At 44.0% G+C, this 16,565-nt stretch overlaps 1 protein-coding gene across 1 annotated transcript in view; it reads right to left on the bottom strand.

The window, feature by feature from the left end:
* Positions 1–16,236, bottom strand: part of LOC148517814 (guanylate-binding protein 7-like) — a 155,100-nt gene extending 138,864 nt beyond the window's left edge. Inside the window, exons 1-5 of the mRNA XM_088478183.1 lie at positions 16,149–16,236; positions 12,169–12,391; positions 11,959–12,086; positions 8,406–8,515; positions 7,225–7,412 (exon numbers count right to left, since the gene is read on the bottom strand). Of these exons, the coding sequence (XP_088334309.1) occupies positions 7,225–7,412; positions 8,406–8,515; positions 11,959–12,086; positions 12,169–12,343 (601 nt within the window). The 5' untranslated portion in view covers positions 12,344–12,391; positions 16,149–16,236. The remainder of the gene's footprint in view (positions 1–7,224; positions 7,413–8,405; positions 8,516–11,958; positions 12,087–12,168; positions 12,392–16,148) is intronic.
* Positions 16,237–16,565: the final 329 nt, after the last annotated feature.

Raw genomic sequence — 16,565 nt, 5'->3', positions numbered from 1 at the left:
TGATGCCCTACCACCCAATGCTCGCCTGGACTGATGCTAGTCATATTAATAGAGTTACAGGAGTCGGGGGTTTGAAAGTGGCTTGGGGTTCCTACATGAGCAGGGGAGGAAAAAGAGGGACTTCTGGCTAAACATGTAAAAGGAGGCTGCCAGGAACTGTTGAGGGCAGTTAGTGACGGATCGGTGATGAGGGAAGATCCATGCTGCTGGAGCAGAGAAGAGTGCTGCGTCACTACAGAGACTCTCAGCCGGGAGAACCTGAACCTGTCCCCCACTAGAGGATAGAGATGGAGAAACCCCCGGAGACCTGCTGCTGGCCGGACCGATCTAAGAAGCACAGCATTGTTTCCGGTTTGAGCTCTGTCATCCCGGGAGCTGCTGAGGGTTTGGGAGAACTGCAAGACTACATGGACCCCGTCACCTGGACTGAAGGTGGCAGGACAAAGGTGGAGGGGACATGGCTATTATTCAAGGGGCGGATGGGACTACAGCTTCAGGCCTCCACACAAAAAATTGTCCCTCTTTCTAACAGCGTGATGATGACAGCTGCCCAGCTGGCCACAAGTTTGGCCATAAATCATAAGTATTAAAATTGTATTTCTACAGATATAAAATTTGGTAGCCAATAGATTAAATCCGTTATTACCTGACTCGATCAACCCAGATCAGGTAGGCTTTGTACTGGGTCGACAAGCTCTGGACAACATATGTAGAGCTCTTAATATTATTGAGCATTTTACATAAGTGAGGGACCCGCTGCTGGCACTTTCATTAGACGCCAAGAAAGCCTTCGATAAGTTACATTGGGGTTATTTGAAGGCCGTTCTCCTCAAATTTGGCTTTACAGGATGGTTCCTAGATGCCATTCTTGAACTTTATAGTACACCAGGAGCCTGTGTATTTAGCAATGGTTTCCTGTCTTCTATGTTTCCAATTAGCAATTGTACCAGACAGGGCTGCCCTATATCTCCCTTAATCTTTGTCCTAGCAATAGAACCTTTAGCAGAACAAATTTGGATCTCTCCGCTTCTTCACAGTCCCCTTATTAATGGGTCACAACATAGAAATCTCTTTGCAGACAACGTCCTTTTGTTTATTACACATCCGGAAACTTCTCTCCCAAATTTACAACAATTGCTCGATGACTATTCTGCGGCCTCATATTATAAATTGAATGCATCTAAATCAGAAGTTCTGGCCTTCAACGTCCCAACTCAGCTTCTACTCTCTCTTAAATCACACCATAAGTATAATTGGCAGCCACTCTCTCTTCGTTATCTGGGCATCTCTCTGTCGGTTAAAGAAGAAACCCTTCTTGAATATACAGTAAATATGGCCCCCTGTTAAAGCAATTTATTGCTTTCACAAAAGATTGGATGAACTATGAGGTTTTCTGGATGGGCAGAATGGCGGCTGTCAAAATGTCACTCCTTCCCAAACGCCTATATTTATTTAGATCTATTCCTCAGATTCTACCCTCCTCCTGGTTAAATAGATTTCATGCAGTGCTGAATAAATTTATCTGGAATAATAAGAGAGCCAGACTTGCTAAAAAATATCTCATGATGTCTAGATCATCAGGTGGTCTAGCCTACCCAAATCTAGCACTTTATCAGGTTGCCTGCTTGGTCAACCAACTTAGCGATTGGTCGACAGTCCTCAACCCTAAACCTTGGGTTAGGCTGGAGAATGATATGTTGGGTAAATTCCCTGTTTGTGACGTACTATGGATCCCATCTAGTTCTAGAGTTTTGTTTTTAAATCTATGTCCAAGGCGACACTGGCTTCCCTTAAAGCGTGGGGTGGCCTATCTGCCCTCCTAAAGTTTAAACTGCCCTCTGTCTGCCTCTCTATTCCGGGTCTGTCATGTTTAATTCCGAATTTAGATTTGCTTCCTTGGCATTCCAACGGCATCTGCTCCCTTCGTGACTTGTTTATAAATAATACTCTTATCTCTTTCACCCAACTTCAAGCGAGTTTCTCCATTCCCGCCAGAGATTTCTATATATTTCTTCAAATCAGACACTGAATTCAATCTTTTCCTACCCTGGTAGACTCGACTGGTACTAACCTTCCCCGTTCCCCTCCATGTTCTCTCCCGAGTATCTTCGGCATCTCGCAAAGGGGGGATATCTTATTGGTACTCTCTCATATTGACGGCAGGAGAACCAGATAAGTCACCACCCATTTTGAAATACAAACAACATCTGAATATATGCTTAGACTCGCACGTATGGTCCCAACTATTTTTTTTCTGTTTTTAAAATGTCTAGATGTATTTCGCATATTGAAATGTTCATGAAACTGTTCTCCCGTATTTACTGGACTCCTGACAGATTGCACAAAATATGGCCTTCAAAATCTAGATTATGTTGGCGTGCTTGTGGCCAAGTTGGAGAGCTTTTCCATGTTTTTTGACATTGCCCAGTTATACGCCCCCTTTGGTTGGAGGTGGAGGATCTAATCCTGAAGGTTACCGGCCTATGGCTGACCCTGTCCCCCTCTACTGCTCTCTTTCATATATTACATGATGACATTCCAGTACACCATAAATATTTTATAGGTCACGTTTTTATTGCTGCCAGAGCGGCTATTGCTCAGTTTTGGAAGCAGGATAAGCCCCCACCACTTCTATTGATTAAGTCCAAAATTACTTATAGTTTTTTGATGGAGACTCTAAACTGCCATTATTCTTCTTCTGCTAATTCCCCATTTATAAAGTGGTTTAGCGGGCATCAGTTTATTGCTGAGGGCCCAAGCCTTCCAGTAAATGCACACTGATACTCTATTTCTTCTTTTGTATGTTTTGAATTGTCTATTACAGGTTAAAAGTATTTTCTACCAATTGTATATGTCATATTCTGATTTTTATCGCTTTAAATGATGGTTTTGACTTTTGAAGTGCCTATTGCCTGTACCCCCTAACCCCTGTGTTTTCTCACCCTCTCTTTTTCTGTATCCCCTTATTTTTTGGGGGGAAAAAAAGCTAGAAAACCTCAATCAAAATTATTGTTTAAAAAAATATTTGTATTTCTATTTTACTCACCACATGATGCAATTTTTATACTTTTACGTATTATAAAGAGACATTGGGGCTCATATTATAGTTGGGTGTATACGCCCACGTGGCACTGGCCGGAATCGGTATGATTTACCGCCAGACCCATGCCCGGCGGTTGGAATCCCGACAGCGGCAAACCGGCAGTGGAGGAAATCCCGATCGTCCCTAGGTAAGTATTCACTAAAGTATTTCTTCCCCCTAACCCTAACCCTCCCTTAGGGGTTCCTAACCCTAACCTTCCCCCCAGTGCCTAACCCTAATCCCCCCTATAAGTGCCTAAACCTTACCCCCCCTTCCCCGCCACCTAACCCTAAGTCCCCCGGGGGGGTGCCTAACCCTAACCCTCCCTCCCCCTAGCCTAATCCTAACCTCCTTCGATTGGGATGCCGGGCGTCGGGCTCCAGGCGTAGGCCTAATGACAGGCATCGGGATCTCAACGCCTGTCATTTACCGGGATATGACAGACAGGTCCGCCGGCTTCCCGACTGCTTACCCGCTGCCCATACCCACACAGTACTGGTCACACCGACATGGCACTGGCCACACCCACACAGTACTGGCCACACCCACATGGTACTGGCCACACCTACACAGTACTGGTCACACCCACATGGCACTGGACACACCCACATGGCACTGGCCACACCCACACAGTACTGGTCACACCCACATGGCACTAGACACACCCACACAGTACTGGACAAACCCACATGGCACTGGCGACACCCACACAGTACTGGTCACACCCACATGGCACTGGACACACCTACACAGTACTGAATTACAGCTCCTCTGCTTCTCACCTTAGGTCCTTGACCATTTTCTGACCCATGTAGCCCTTTACCTGGCCCTGGGAGGGAAAGAGGCTGGGTCCTTCTCTGTCCCTTCCAAGAGGAAGCTCTAAAGGCAGTGACAGCTGGAGCCAGAGAGCAGGCTCATCAAGAAAGATCATTACAGAGAGTGCTGCTGCTGCTACACCATTCGGTGGGCCTGGGGACGTGGCAGCAGTATGACCGACACAGGTACTAATTAAACAACCAGAACAGACACCTCCCAACCACATACTGAGGGTGCAGACAGTAGAGGCTTACTGTTACTGAATCCTAGGAGGCCACCAACGAGTGAGAGACAGCTGAGATAGACTTGTAACTCCTTCATTCTATTTAGATAGAGTTTAAATCACGAGAGACCAGCTATTAAGGGACTGTCACAGGAAATATTACAGGAACATGGAATCAAGGGACTTATTAAAAACAGGCTCAATTCTTGCAACAATACTGCAAAGAATAAAAGCTGCATCACTTCTATACACTTCAGGCATTAACCTCCAGATAGACTTTATAGTCCTTAGGAGTTAGTGATCATTCACTAAAAGGAGACAAGAATAAGTTCAGGATTTAATATTATACTGCAGCAGAGAACCCACTGGCTGGTTACATTAGCTGTAACTGTATTCCTCAGATACTGGACTGGTAACAAGGTAATATACAGTATCTACCACTGTGAGGAGATTGTTCTAATAGTGAAAATAACTATATGATAAAGTCTATTGTTACGTATGATAAAATTCGTTTTTATGTCTGCTTAATTAATATGCTATTAGATAACCTGGTTTAGGAATGAAAATCAATAGTCATTTGTACTACTGGTGGGATCGGTATGAATGACTGCCGGACCTATGGTTCAAATCCTGATGCCGGAAGACTAGCAGCAGTGAAGATCTCGACAGGTAATTAAGGTAAGTATAATTAACTCTCCACCCCTTAACTCTCCCTTAGGGATGCCTAACCCTAACCCTAACCCCCCTGTAAGTGCCTAAACCTAACCCTCCTGGTGGGGTACTTAACCCTAACCCCCCCTTCCACTAGCCTAACCCTCCTGAGAGGGTGCCTAACCCTAAGACCCCCCTGGTAGCCCCTTATCCTAACCCTCCCCTCCCGCGGCGGTCCGCGCTGGCCGCCCAGCTTATCTTCGTTCGGTATGCCAGACGTTGGGCTCCCGGCGTAGGGATAATGATAGATTTTGACACCTATCATTAGTTTCGTCGGGATTGCACAGTCGGGAAGCCGGCGATCAGCATTTCCACCCTCGGCTTCCTCACTGCATACCCTACTGGTATATAATCTCTTTTGATTAAATTAAATCAGTGGTTTTCAAACTCGTTCCTCCTGACTCCACACAGGTTACGTTTTCCAGGTCAGGTGCACAGGTGTACTCATTACTCACTGACACATTTTATAAGACCCACTGGTGAAGGAAATTATATCACTTGTGATTTTGTGAGGAGACCTGGAAAACATGCACTGTTTGGGGTCCTGAGGAGCGAGTTTGAGAGCCTGTGAATTAGACAATCCTTTCTGTGTAATAATATCTATTTAGTGACAGTGGCATCATTACGGTGGGTGACACCCAGTGCGCCTACTCACCCTGTCTCCCCCAATCCTGTACTCCTTGAGGGTGCCTTCCTTGCACACTTGCGACAGGGGATGTGGCCTCATGCTACGAAGCCATGCCCCTTTTGGCGGCGTGATTACGAGTCACGCCACCAGCCTCTCTGAGCACAGTGTGGATGGCGCATGCTTCATCCATCACCACTGTTTGGTGGCACCATCTGAGGGGGAGCAGATCTGCTATTTTGCTTTCACCCCATTGGATGGTGTCATCCAGTGTGGCCTGCACCCCCCGCATTCTCCTTGTGATATCACTGCTTAGTGATTAGGGGGTGTAGTTACTAAGCAGTGTTATCTGTGATAAGGTGCAAGCCAATCAGCTCCCAACTGTCATTTTTCAAACACAGCCTGTGAGATGACAGTTGGGAGCTGATTGGCTGGCACCTTATCACTTTCTTATCACTTTTCACTCTGTCTCCTAACACTGCTTAGTAAATAGAACCCCTGTTTATGTTGTTTCTTGTGCCCATGCAGCATGGGAAACTCACCTCTCTGTCAGGGTATACAAGAAAAATACCAAAACATTGCAGAGCCCCTGAGGCACGCCTGACCCTCCATCCTGTGATTACCTACAATGGACATTAAGGATATCACACATTTGTGTCCTGTCTTTTCAGCCATCCTCTATGATCGCACACATTGCCCTGGGTCTCACCATATGTTCTCCTGTTTAGTTGCAGATCGCTATGAATATATGTTATACCTACATATGTGTCCTCATTTACGAATTGCTTTTTGCACCATATGGTGCGATACGTATGGGACAAGTTAGACGCTGCGCCACAGATAGCAACTTTTGAACTTTCACATTATACTCGGAGCACATAGCGGGTGGGATGTACTAAAGGAAAAATGCGGTAAAAACCCCCCGTTTCCTGGGATTTTACCGCATTTCCATATGTACTAAGCTCCGGGACGCCTTATTATTGGTGCGGAGGGTGAAGCCAGAAGTATCTGGCGTTACCCTATAGAAGCCTATGGGCTTTTTACCACATTCCGCACCCGACGCATTACCGCATTCTGCACCTGACGCTTCGCCGCCACCTCGCCACCCCGCAGTCGCCCAGAGCTGGCTCCCACTCACCTGAGTGTCCTGGTCACTGGCCCGCGCTCCTCATGGGTCCTCCTCCTCCTCCTCCTCCTCCACAGGTGACCAGCAGGATGCTCCCCGGGCTCGGAGGGGATGGGGTCCCACAGAGACCCCCTCCATTGGCTGCTTCGCAAACGGCAGCTCTTATCGCAAGAGCTGTCCTTTGCGATACTAATGGCATATGTTAGTACATATGCATTGAATTAGGTTGCGATGACTGGCGTAATGTTCACTGCGACCTTAGTACATCCCGGCCTGTGTCTTTTTTACAACGCAGCTGCATACAAGAAGAATTATAGTGCACTGGATATATTTATAGCAATCACGGCAGTGTAAACTCACACTTGTGCTTGATGCTGCGTGGCAGGATGCATGGTGTGGCTCAGTCATATCTAGCGCTTGCGGTGATCAGGTTGTCTGTACTTTGTGCTTTTTGTAGGAGAGAAAAGATGCGAATTTGGGGTAATACTGAGCAACAGGACGCATGGCGCAGCTTAGTCGCATTTTCGAGGTTTGCCAAATGGGGCTATTTCATTTGATTTGAGGATACGTTATGTGATGATACATCCGATATTCCCCTGGTGTGATATAACTTTAGCCACGCCCCTTGCGCCATTTCTTACGTTTTTGCAGCTTCAGCGCGTTCTCCAGATATTCATCCGCTGTGATCTCTGTTCTGTTTAGCTCCAGCTTCAGGGTGAAGTCTCTGACGGCCCAGATGAAGTCGGGGAAGTGTCTGGAGAACTCGGCCTCCTCGTCATCATTGTTTTTAGTTTTCACCTTAATAAATTCCGACATTTCCCCCACAAAACTGGTGCAATTGAGTAAGGATTCGAGAGACAGATTTCTTATTCCAGAGGTTCCAAAACTCTGCCATTAGAGTCCAGGTTTAAGGATATCCATGCTTTAACCATATCGAGCATAGATATTCTTAAAACCTGGACTGTAATGGTGGAGTTTGGGAACCTCTGTCTTACATAATATCTACTAGTAAGTCATGGGACAACCGGTGTCATCTCTAATATGGAGACCGGAAACGCTGTACAGAAAAGTGTCCCGGCCATCCGGCTCAGCCATACATATACTTTCATCCAATACAAGTGCCACCTGCAGGTCATGTTTTCTGGATGTCTTTCATCTATGTTGCTGGGTCAGTAATTAATTATCCCACCTGCTTCCACAGACAGAAATCCTCAAAATATGACCTGTCAGGAATACCTGAGGGCTGAGGCTGAGAAGCACTGATCCAATAAACTGTTTAATACTTGTTGTAGACTCTTATTCCCAGTTAAGTGGCTTTCTGTTTTGGCAGAGATATAGGGGTATATGTTATAGGCTGTGGACTGCAGGCTTCAGCGAGTTCCGTGCGAGAGTGCCAGATGTTTTGCAGTAGCAATCATTTAAATGGCAAAATCACCCTGTATGCAGAGCCATCAACCCATATGCAGAGCACAACACATCCACCCATAAGCAGAGCCTTACACATCCACCCATATGCAGAGCCTTACACATCCACCCATATGCAGAGCCGTACACCTCCATCCATATGCAGAGCCTCACACATCCACCCATATGCAGAGCCGTACACCTCCATCCATATGCAGAGCCTCACACATCCACCCATATGCAGAGCACTACACATCCACACATATGCACAGCTGTACACATCCAACCATATGCAGAGCTGTACACATATACATTACATATTATGCCTCAAATACATGAACATGGGCAATGAGTGCGGATTGTGATCACGTCTGAACCAGGCCCTGGATGTACTGTTATATGGGTCATATAAGGATACCGAAGCTTTTCAATGGCGTCCTCATCAATGACCCCTCTGCTGTTGTACACGAAGGTGCTGCTCAGGAGGACGGCCAGACAGAAGATCCACGTGTCATTCCTCGTGTCCCCCTGTAACATAATGTCACAGTATTCTTCACCCAAACAGCACAAAAGGTAAAGTAACATTGTTATTCATTTTTATGTGTGTGTATTGTGTATATCTATCTATCTATCTATCTATCTATCTATCATCTATCTCATATCTATCTATCTATCTATCTATCTATCTATCTATCTATCTATCTCATATCTATCTATCTCATATCTATCTATCTATCTATCTCATATCTATCTATCTCATATCTATTTATCTATCTATCTATCTCTCATATCTATCTATCTATCTATCTCATATCTATTTATCTATCTATCTATCTCATATCATATCTATCTATCTAATTCATATCTATCTATCTATCTATCTATCTATCTATCTATCTATCTATCTCATATCTATCTATATCATATCTATCTATCTATCTCATATCTATCTATCTATCTATCTATATATCTATCTATCTCATATGTATCTGTCTATCTATCTATCAGCTGTAGACCGCAGCATCACCCACTATGAATACGCTTCCTCCAATATTTTATTTATTTTAGGCCCTCTAGTTGTATTGCTTTGCCTAGGGGCCCTGTTGTGGGAGTGGCCCACGTTACCAGTAGCGCTATACAAATGGGTGGCTGCACCGCCTTCACCCACCACTCACACCAATGGCACTGTGTGCCCTGATATGTACCCTTTCCTATTCATGTGACCGCAGGCCCAAAGCACCTCTCCCCCCACCCCTTACCAGCCACGTGCATGGTGCCACACCTATCTCATTGATGAGGTCAATAGATTTTGTTTTTGTTGTTGCTCAGTTTTCATGAAAATCGAATCAGTAGTTTTTGCATTATATATATAATGCTGGGTATAATTATTTCTCTACCTCAACCTGTGACCACCAATTTAGGGCAGTGTGGGCAAACTCAGTCCTCTAGGGCCCCAAAGAGTTCATGTTTTTAGACCACATATGGATCTTTTAAAAAGTGTCAGGCAGTAATGTGTACACCTGTGCACCAGCTAGGAGATCTGGAAAACATGAACTGTTAGATGATCCTGAAGACCTCTTACTTAGGGAGCTTCAGCACACTGGTGATTCCCAATAAATTGGACAGTAGAGAATATAAAAGTAAAAATTTATATTTTGACAATAATTAAAGTTACAGCGTAGTCTCATAGTCCCTACATTGACGTGTCACAAATAATGATATACAGACATTTGCTGAAGGTCATCCAATGCCGCAAAATCAAAAACTAGCTTGTCATGACTCTGTGACAATTGGACATCTATTTATTTATTAGCAGTCATTTACATAGCGCACACATACCCCGCAGCGCTTTACAGAGAATAATTGGCCAGTCCCTGCCCCAGTGGAGCTTGCACTCCATCTTCCCTATCACATGCCCATTCACATCAGTCCCTTCCCAATGGAGCTTACAATCTATATTCCTCTATCACATGTCCATACGCATACTAGGGCTACTTTTTGGTTAGAGGCCAAGTAACCTACCAGCATGTTTTTGGATGGTGGGAGGAAACCCACAGATAGGGCCTGGATGGGAATTGAACCCAAGACCTCAGTAGTGTGATGTAGTAATGCTAACCACTAAACCATCCGTGCTGCCCAATATTTAAAGACAATACAGGAAGCTTTCTGAGGGAGCCGCTAACGGGCCTGAGAGGTGGAGAAACGCGTAATAAGTGCCCATCTGTGGAGAGGCTTGATTGTACATGAGTCGGTGTTGGACAGCGTGGTTCCCCGTTTCAACTTATTGTGTTCAGCAATATTACTGCTAGCTAAAATGACCATCGTGATCTGGTAAAAACAAGTGGTCTCTGGACTAAGGTTCTTTAAACACAAGGGATACCACCTGGGATTGAGTATTGGGATAAAAAACTCACTATGCATGTATGTATGCCATCTAAATCTAACTCTCCCTAGCACCCATGCCTAATTAATCCACGGTCCTACTATTCACAAGCTTGAAATACCAACTTATTTGTTTGGACTGTTTTTTTCTGCAAGCTCCAAATACAGTTTACTATTTCAGCTTATCAAAAGTGCCTAATTAAAGTACTTTAGGCATAAAGATACTTTGTTACAGATATATCGAGACAACATACATATTTTTCTTTACGAAAGGATACTTATTGCACTATTCTGAATGGATCTATGAGGGGAATTCAATTAAAAAAGCCATATTCGCCTGTTTTTTTGTGAAAAATTCGCCTAAAAAAAAATTCGCCAAATTCAATTCCAGGACAATTTCGCCTAAGTGGAAACAATTCTCCAAAAATGATTCTCCAATCAATAGCTGGTGAAAAGAAATGCAAAATCTTTATTTTGGGGTGCAAACGTGGGGAAACAACTCAGACCCCTTGGGACAGCCCCCCAAAGGACAAATACGCAAAAAAAACAGAAACTAAAACCTAAGAACACCCCAAAAAAGACAATTTTTGGGGTGTAAATTTAAAACGTGGGGGGATAAACATTAAAAGTAGCGAAAAAGACTTCTTGGGGATCCACAAGTATGGGTCAGGTGTTTTTGGGATTGCAGGTGCATGCAGCAGGTGGATTTTTCACGTTTTTTAAAAGTTCACTTTAGAGACATAAGAATATGCTAGCACCCATTTTCAAGCACCGCAAATTTGACAGGAATTCTTATTTTCACCAAAAACTACAGCTTTATGCCATTCTTCACCACTTTTACAAAAACGCTAATAGCAAGCAATTTACACAACTTAAGTACACAAAATAGCTTTATTAGGGTTATTAGTACACATCTATACTGATTCCCTATGTTAGTGCATCTTTTTCTGGGGTACAGACTGATTTCCCCAGTTCTTTCAATACTTTTCACCTGTTCCGTATTCGCCTGTTTCCGTGTTCGCCTGTTTTGCAATTGAATTAGGCGAAAAGCAGGGACGAGCACGGAATAAATTCGCCTCTGAAACAGGCGAATGAAGCAAACAGTCGGACAGGCGAAAACTTCGCCTCTAATTGAATATGGCTCTAAATCTGGGAATTTCCATGTTGCAAGTGTTTTAAATACATGCCATATTTTTTACTGTATATAGTATATTGCTGCTATATTCAATCAAACATCTTTTTAGTAGGAATATAAATTTTGATAAATGTGTGGTCTTGCTGACAATTACATTATATGATTATCATATCTTTGTACTGTATTGTGATGGTGCAATATAATTGTTTTTTAGATTAATATATTTCTCTTATTATTATTTTTGCTTTTATATTATATGTGATTATTTTCCTTTTTTATGTTATTAAAGATATCTTACTACTGACTAGCGCCTTACCCCCTTTTATCTTTATCCTTGTTGATACAGGAATCACCTGTCAGGAACATCATCATAATAATGTATATTGGGAATAGTTTCTGAAAGTGACAGTATGAAACATTTCAGTTGTCCTAGTGTAATTATCTATAACCTCACCTTCTCCACATCCCCCAGACCTTCCGTGTCCAGCAGAACCAGTGTGTGATTCTCCTTTGTGGGGTGGGGAAGACACCACATCCAGATGCCCTTGGTCTTAGCTTGGACATTTGAGCCCAAATCAAACCCTGCAAATACATGAACATTATGTAGAATATATGTAAGTCCTGAGCAGGCCAAACCCCTATTGCTAGAGCCAATACCTCTCACCTCTCTGGGCTCCAGCCAGCTTGTTCATCAGATAGGATTTTCCAGTACGATACAGCCCGACAATGGCCACCACCACCACCGGCTGGCTGATCTGGGATAGGACCTCAATGGCTTCTGTATTTACCTTGAATTTTCCATCTTCTGGGTTTTCAATCAGACACAATGGGGCCTCCATAGTCAGTCCTTAGACACCGCCGTACCTTGAATAAACCACTATCTGTTTCTTTAGATGTGACAGTAGTGCGGAATAAACAGAAACGACAGTAAATTGTAATGTATTGTTCTATCGCCTCAATGACTTAGCCCACTTCGCTCAATAAATGCACAATGCCTCTCCTGCCAACTGATTACTTCCTCCCACTACCATCTCCAAGATTTTGTCCATGCTGCTCGCTACCTCTGGAACTCTCTCCCTCTCCCTATCAGACTCTCTACTAATCTTCAAAGGGCTCTCAAGAAAGACCAATTTCTTCAAGACAACCCTCCAGTTCTCATCCTAACCCACTGCTCTATGCTCCTTTCTCACTTTCTACCCAATCTGTGTCACCCCAGTCTGTCTGCCCCTCCCCTTTAGAATGTAAGCTCTCACAAGCAGGGCCCTTTTCCCTCATGTGCTTCTTCTTCCCATACTTATACTATAATTTATTCCTAACTCCCCATGCAACGGCACCTAACACTTGGTTGCTGATGCCCTGCTGCTTATTTAGGTGTTATCATTGCTAATCCAGCCAAGTGTATAAATTATGTCCTTGTCCTGCATTGTTTTTTTTTGTAAGCAATCTGTTTTTATTGAAAACGTCAGCAGTAGACATAGAAAAAGGCATATACAGAGCAGAGTGGTGATAAAGCATAAATCATACATAAGATCTAGTTAAATAACATATCAACAGCCATACAGCATAGATCAAATCAAGAGAAACTATAGAAAATCACAGATTAATAAAAATACATAACAAAAAGAAAAAGGGAAACTGAGGAAGAATACTAGAAAAGGTGAGCGAGGAGAGGAAGGGGGAGTGGGGGAGGAATAATGTTATCACCATATCTATGAAGGAAACTTGAAAGGAGGAGGATTAAAGTGTATAGTATATAATCGGAGGACTCCTTAAACTCCAGCCAAGCAAACCAGGTGGCCGTAAAAGTAGAGTATGTCAGGTCAGAGGAAGTTGTAAGGTCTTCCAGGGTCATGTAGAGATCAACTCTCTGGAACCATCAAGAAGAATGGGACCATAAGGGAGACCTCCAGATGCATGGGATGGTTGCTTTCACCGCATTCATAAGATGTAGGAGTAATGATTGCTTATATTGGGAAGTGGACATGTCCATTAAGTTAAAAAGCCAAAATTCAGGTGTGTCAGGAAGCGGGAGACCAGTAAACTTCCCCGAGATCTCACAGGCCATGCGCCAGAAGCCAGCCAACACCGGACAGTGCCACCAAATATGAAGCGGAGTACCTGGTGCTTGACCAAACCTCCAAAAGAGATCAGAGAGACCCGGGAACATTTGGTGGAGATGTATAGGGCATCTATACCATTGAGACAAAATAAAAGCTCCAAATGTATAACTAAATATCTGGGACCATTGGTCTTCAGTCAACTCTCTGTTCAGGTCCTTGTGTCATGCAGGGACATAAGCCGGCATAGAATCTGTAAGGCTGATAAGACAGAACTGTTTTAAATAGGAAATTAAATGACTCAGTGGTGTTTGGGGAAGACACAATGACTCAAATGAGGTTGGATCCCACCCAGCCGTATGATGAAGTATCCAACTCGCAGCGGGGGAACGTGACACCAGAGCAATTCATCATTGCTCTGGTGCGGGGGACAGATGCTCTGAAAAGCAGATGTCCCCTCGGTTAGTATCGTAGCTATATCTGTAGCTGTGTTACTTACCTCCTCCCCGTCCTCCCAGATATGCATGCGTGACCCAAGGTCATGCATGCATACAGTCACCGGGGAGGTAATGAGGAGGTGGCAGAGAGATCTGCTCAGATCCCTCTTTGCATCCCCGGAACTCCTTCCCATAGGAACGAGCACCGTCTGAAGATTGCGCTTGTCCTTGGAAGCAAACTCCGAAAACTTTCAGTTTTCCAAGTTTGATGAATGTCAGGGGGTCCTTTTAGGACCCCTGATGATGAATGGCCCGGTAACTAAAATATGCGGAAATTAGCGTTTCCGCATGGTTACCGGGCCATTTAGTGCTGATGAATAGGCCCTATAGTGCCTAAATTGAAAGTAAACTCAAAATGAGTTGGACAGAAGACAAATGTGTGTTGAAGGCCAGTGGGAGACCATAATCCTCCCTCACCCACCAAATGTCCCAAATGTGAAATGCATGCAGAGGACCAAGCAGAGCGTGGTGTTGATGACAGCCTAGGCGGGAAGTCAGGATTGTGTAAAAAGGGCGTAAGTAACGAGGCACCTGGATTAAATAGGGGAGAAGTCTAAGTTTTTTCCAGCACTTAAGAGTAGGCGAAAACGAGGAATTTTTTTAAGCATTGGAATAATTGAGGTGGAGAGTTTAACTGAACGTCCCTCAATGAGTGACCTTTGCTTAGTGGCTGGATATCTAGACATCTCCACAATTCTAGCCAAGTGAGCCGAATGATAGTAGCTAAGAAACTGAGAAAGTCGGAGACTTTGAATGAGTACTCTCTCCGTCAACCTGGGTCTACCATTAACCCAAACAAATGTCCCCACTATACCTTGTAATTCTCTTAAAAAGGAATTCAGAACCATAATTGGGAGTGTTTGGAATTAATGAATGATTTTTGTCAAAATATTAATTTTTACAATATTGATCTTACCTAGCCAGGAGTCATGTGATGACCATTTCTGAATATCAGCTTTACTTTTAGTTAGCAAAGGAGCAAAATTAAGCTGAAAGAAATTAGAGTTATAATTGGATAAAATAACCGCAAGATACTTAAATTGAGATGGATGCCAGAGGAACGGAAGCACCTCCTTGAGTCCCGCAACAACAGAACCAGGTATCAAAATTTATAGCCGATTTTGTATTCATTTTAAAGTTAGATAAATACGTGAACCTCTGGAATGAATGCATGAGTGCAGGAAGAGAGGCTACCAGGCTAGAAATAGAAGCAAGAAGGTTGTTAGCTAACAGCACCAATTTATGTTCAGTAGTCCCTACCTAAAGCCCTTTAATGTTACTACAGTATTTGGCCGGGTCACCCTCGCCAGGGCCTTCATACAGAGCATGAAGATTAGAGGGGACAGAAGACAGCCCTGTCAGGTACTGTTTGGAAATAGGAAAATAATTTGAAAGAACCCAGTTAATTTGTTTTTTTTGCAGAGGGAGAACAGTATAGAGCACAGGTTCTCAAACTCGGTCCTCAGGACCCCAAACTGTGCATGTTTTCCAGGTCTCCTCACAGAATTACAAGTGAAATAATTAGCTCCACCTGTGGATATTTTAAAATGTGTCAGTGAGTAATGAATACACCTATGTAGCTGCTGTGTGACCTGAAAAACATGAACTGTGTGGGGTCCTGAGAACCGAGTTTGAGAAACACTGGTATAGAGCAAGTATACATTGAGACAGTGTGGATCCAGGGCCTGATTCAGACCTGTTTGCACGCAGTCTGTCGATGTGAAAATATGCTAATGACCCCATTTGCAATGTAACTGCAGCACAAAAAGTAGACCCCCAACACTACATAATGCCACCTACTTCCCTTTACTTACAAGACAGCGAAAACATCGGTAACATCGAGCACCATCGGACCCACACACACAAGTTGTGGTTGACCTGACTCTACCGCAGACAATGCCAATGTTTGTGTCTGTATCTAGGCGTTAGGATGCGTATGCCATCGCTGGGTGCTTGATTGTGCACGCTCCTGAAATGGCATTTAAACGCCCAGCCATGATTGTATTTCTCTGAAGACCACCCCTCCCCCCATCCCCACCCTCAAACGGTCAGGTCCCGTCAATCACTGTATGGAGGCTCTGTGTGCTCACCGTGGTCAATTCCCGATCTCAGCGGCCAGTTCGCGCACATGCACTATGATGCGTATGCATGCGCAGAATGCAACCCCATGCATTCGGGTCTGACTCAGGTCCCAAGTGCTCTAGAAGACCCTCCAGGAAACGCCAATCTTTTCTGTCACATGCCTTCTCCACATCAGCGAACAGGAGAACTACGTTGGAACCACCATGCCTGGTAAGATGGTTGAGGTCAATGATTTTAGTAGTGTTATCTTTAGCTTCCCTACCAGAGACAAATCCCACCTGGTCACCATGAACCAAACTGAAGAGGAGAGGCCCCAGCCGATTGGCGAGAAGTTTACCAAATAATTTAAAATCAGTGTTTAAGAGAGAGTTCGACCTATAACGCGAGCATTGGGCAGGATCTTTCCCATCTTTAGGAATTATATA

The sequence above is a fragment of the Taudactylus pleione genome, unplaced genomic scaffold (genome assembly GCF_031769625.1).
Source record: "Taudactylus pleione unplaced genomic scaffold, aTauple2 ptg000209l, whole genome shotgun sequence".
Classification (NCBI taxonomy): Eukaryota; Metazoa; Chordata; class Amphibia; order Anura; family Myobatrachidae; genus Taudactylus; species Taudactylus pleione.
The sequence above is the reverse complement of the archived record's forward strand: the minus strand, read 5'-3'. Positions and strand labels throughout refer to the sequence as shown.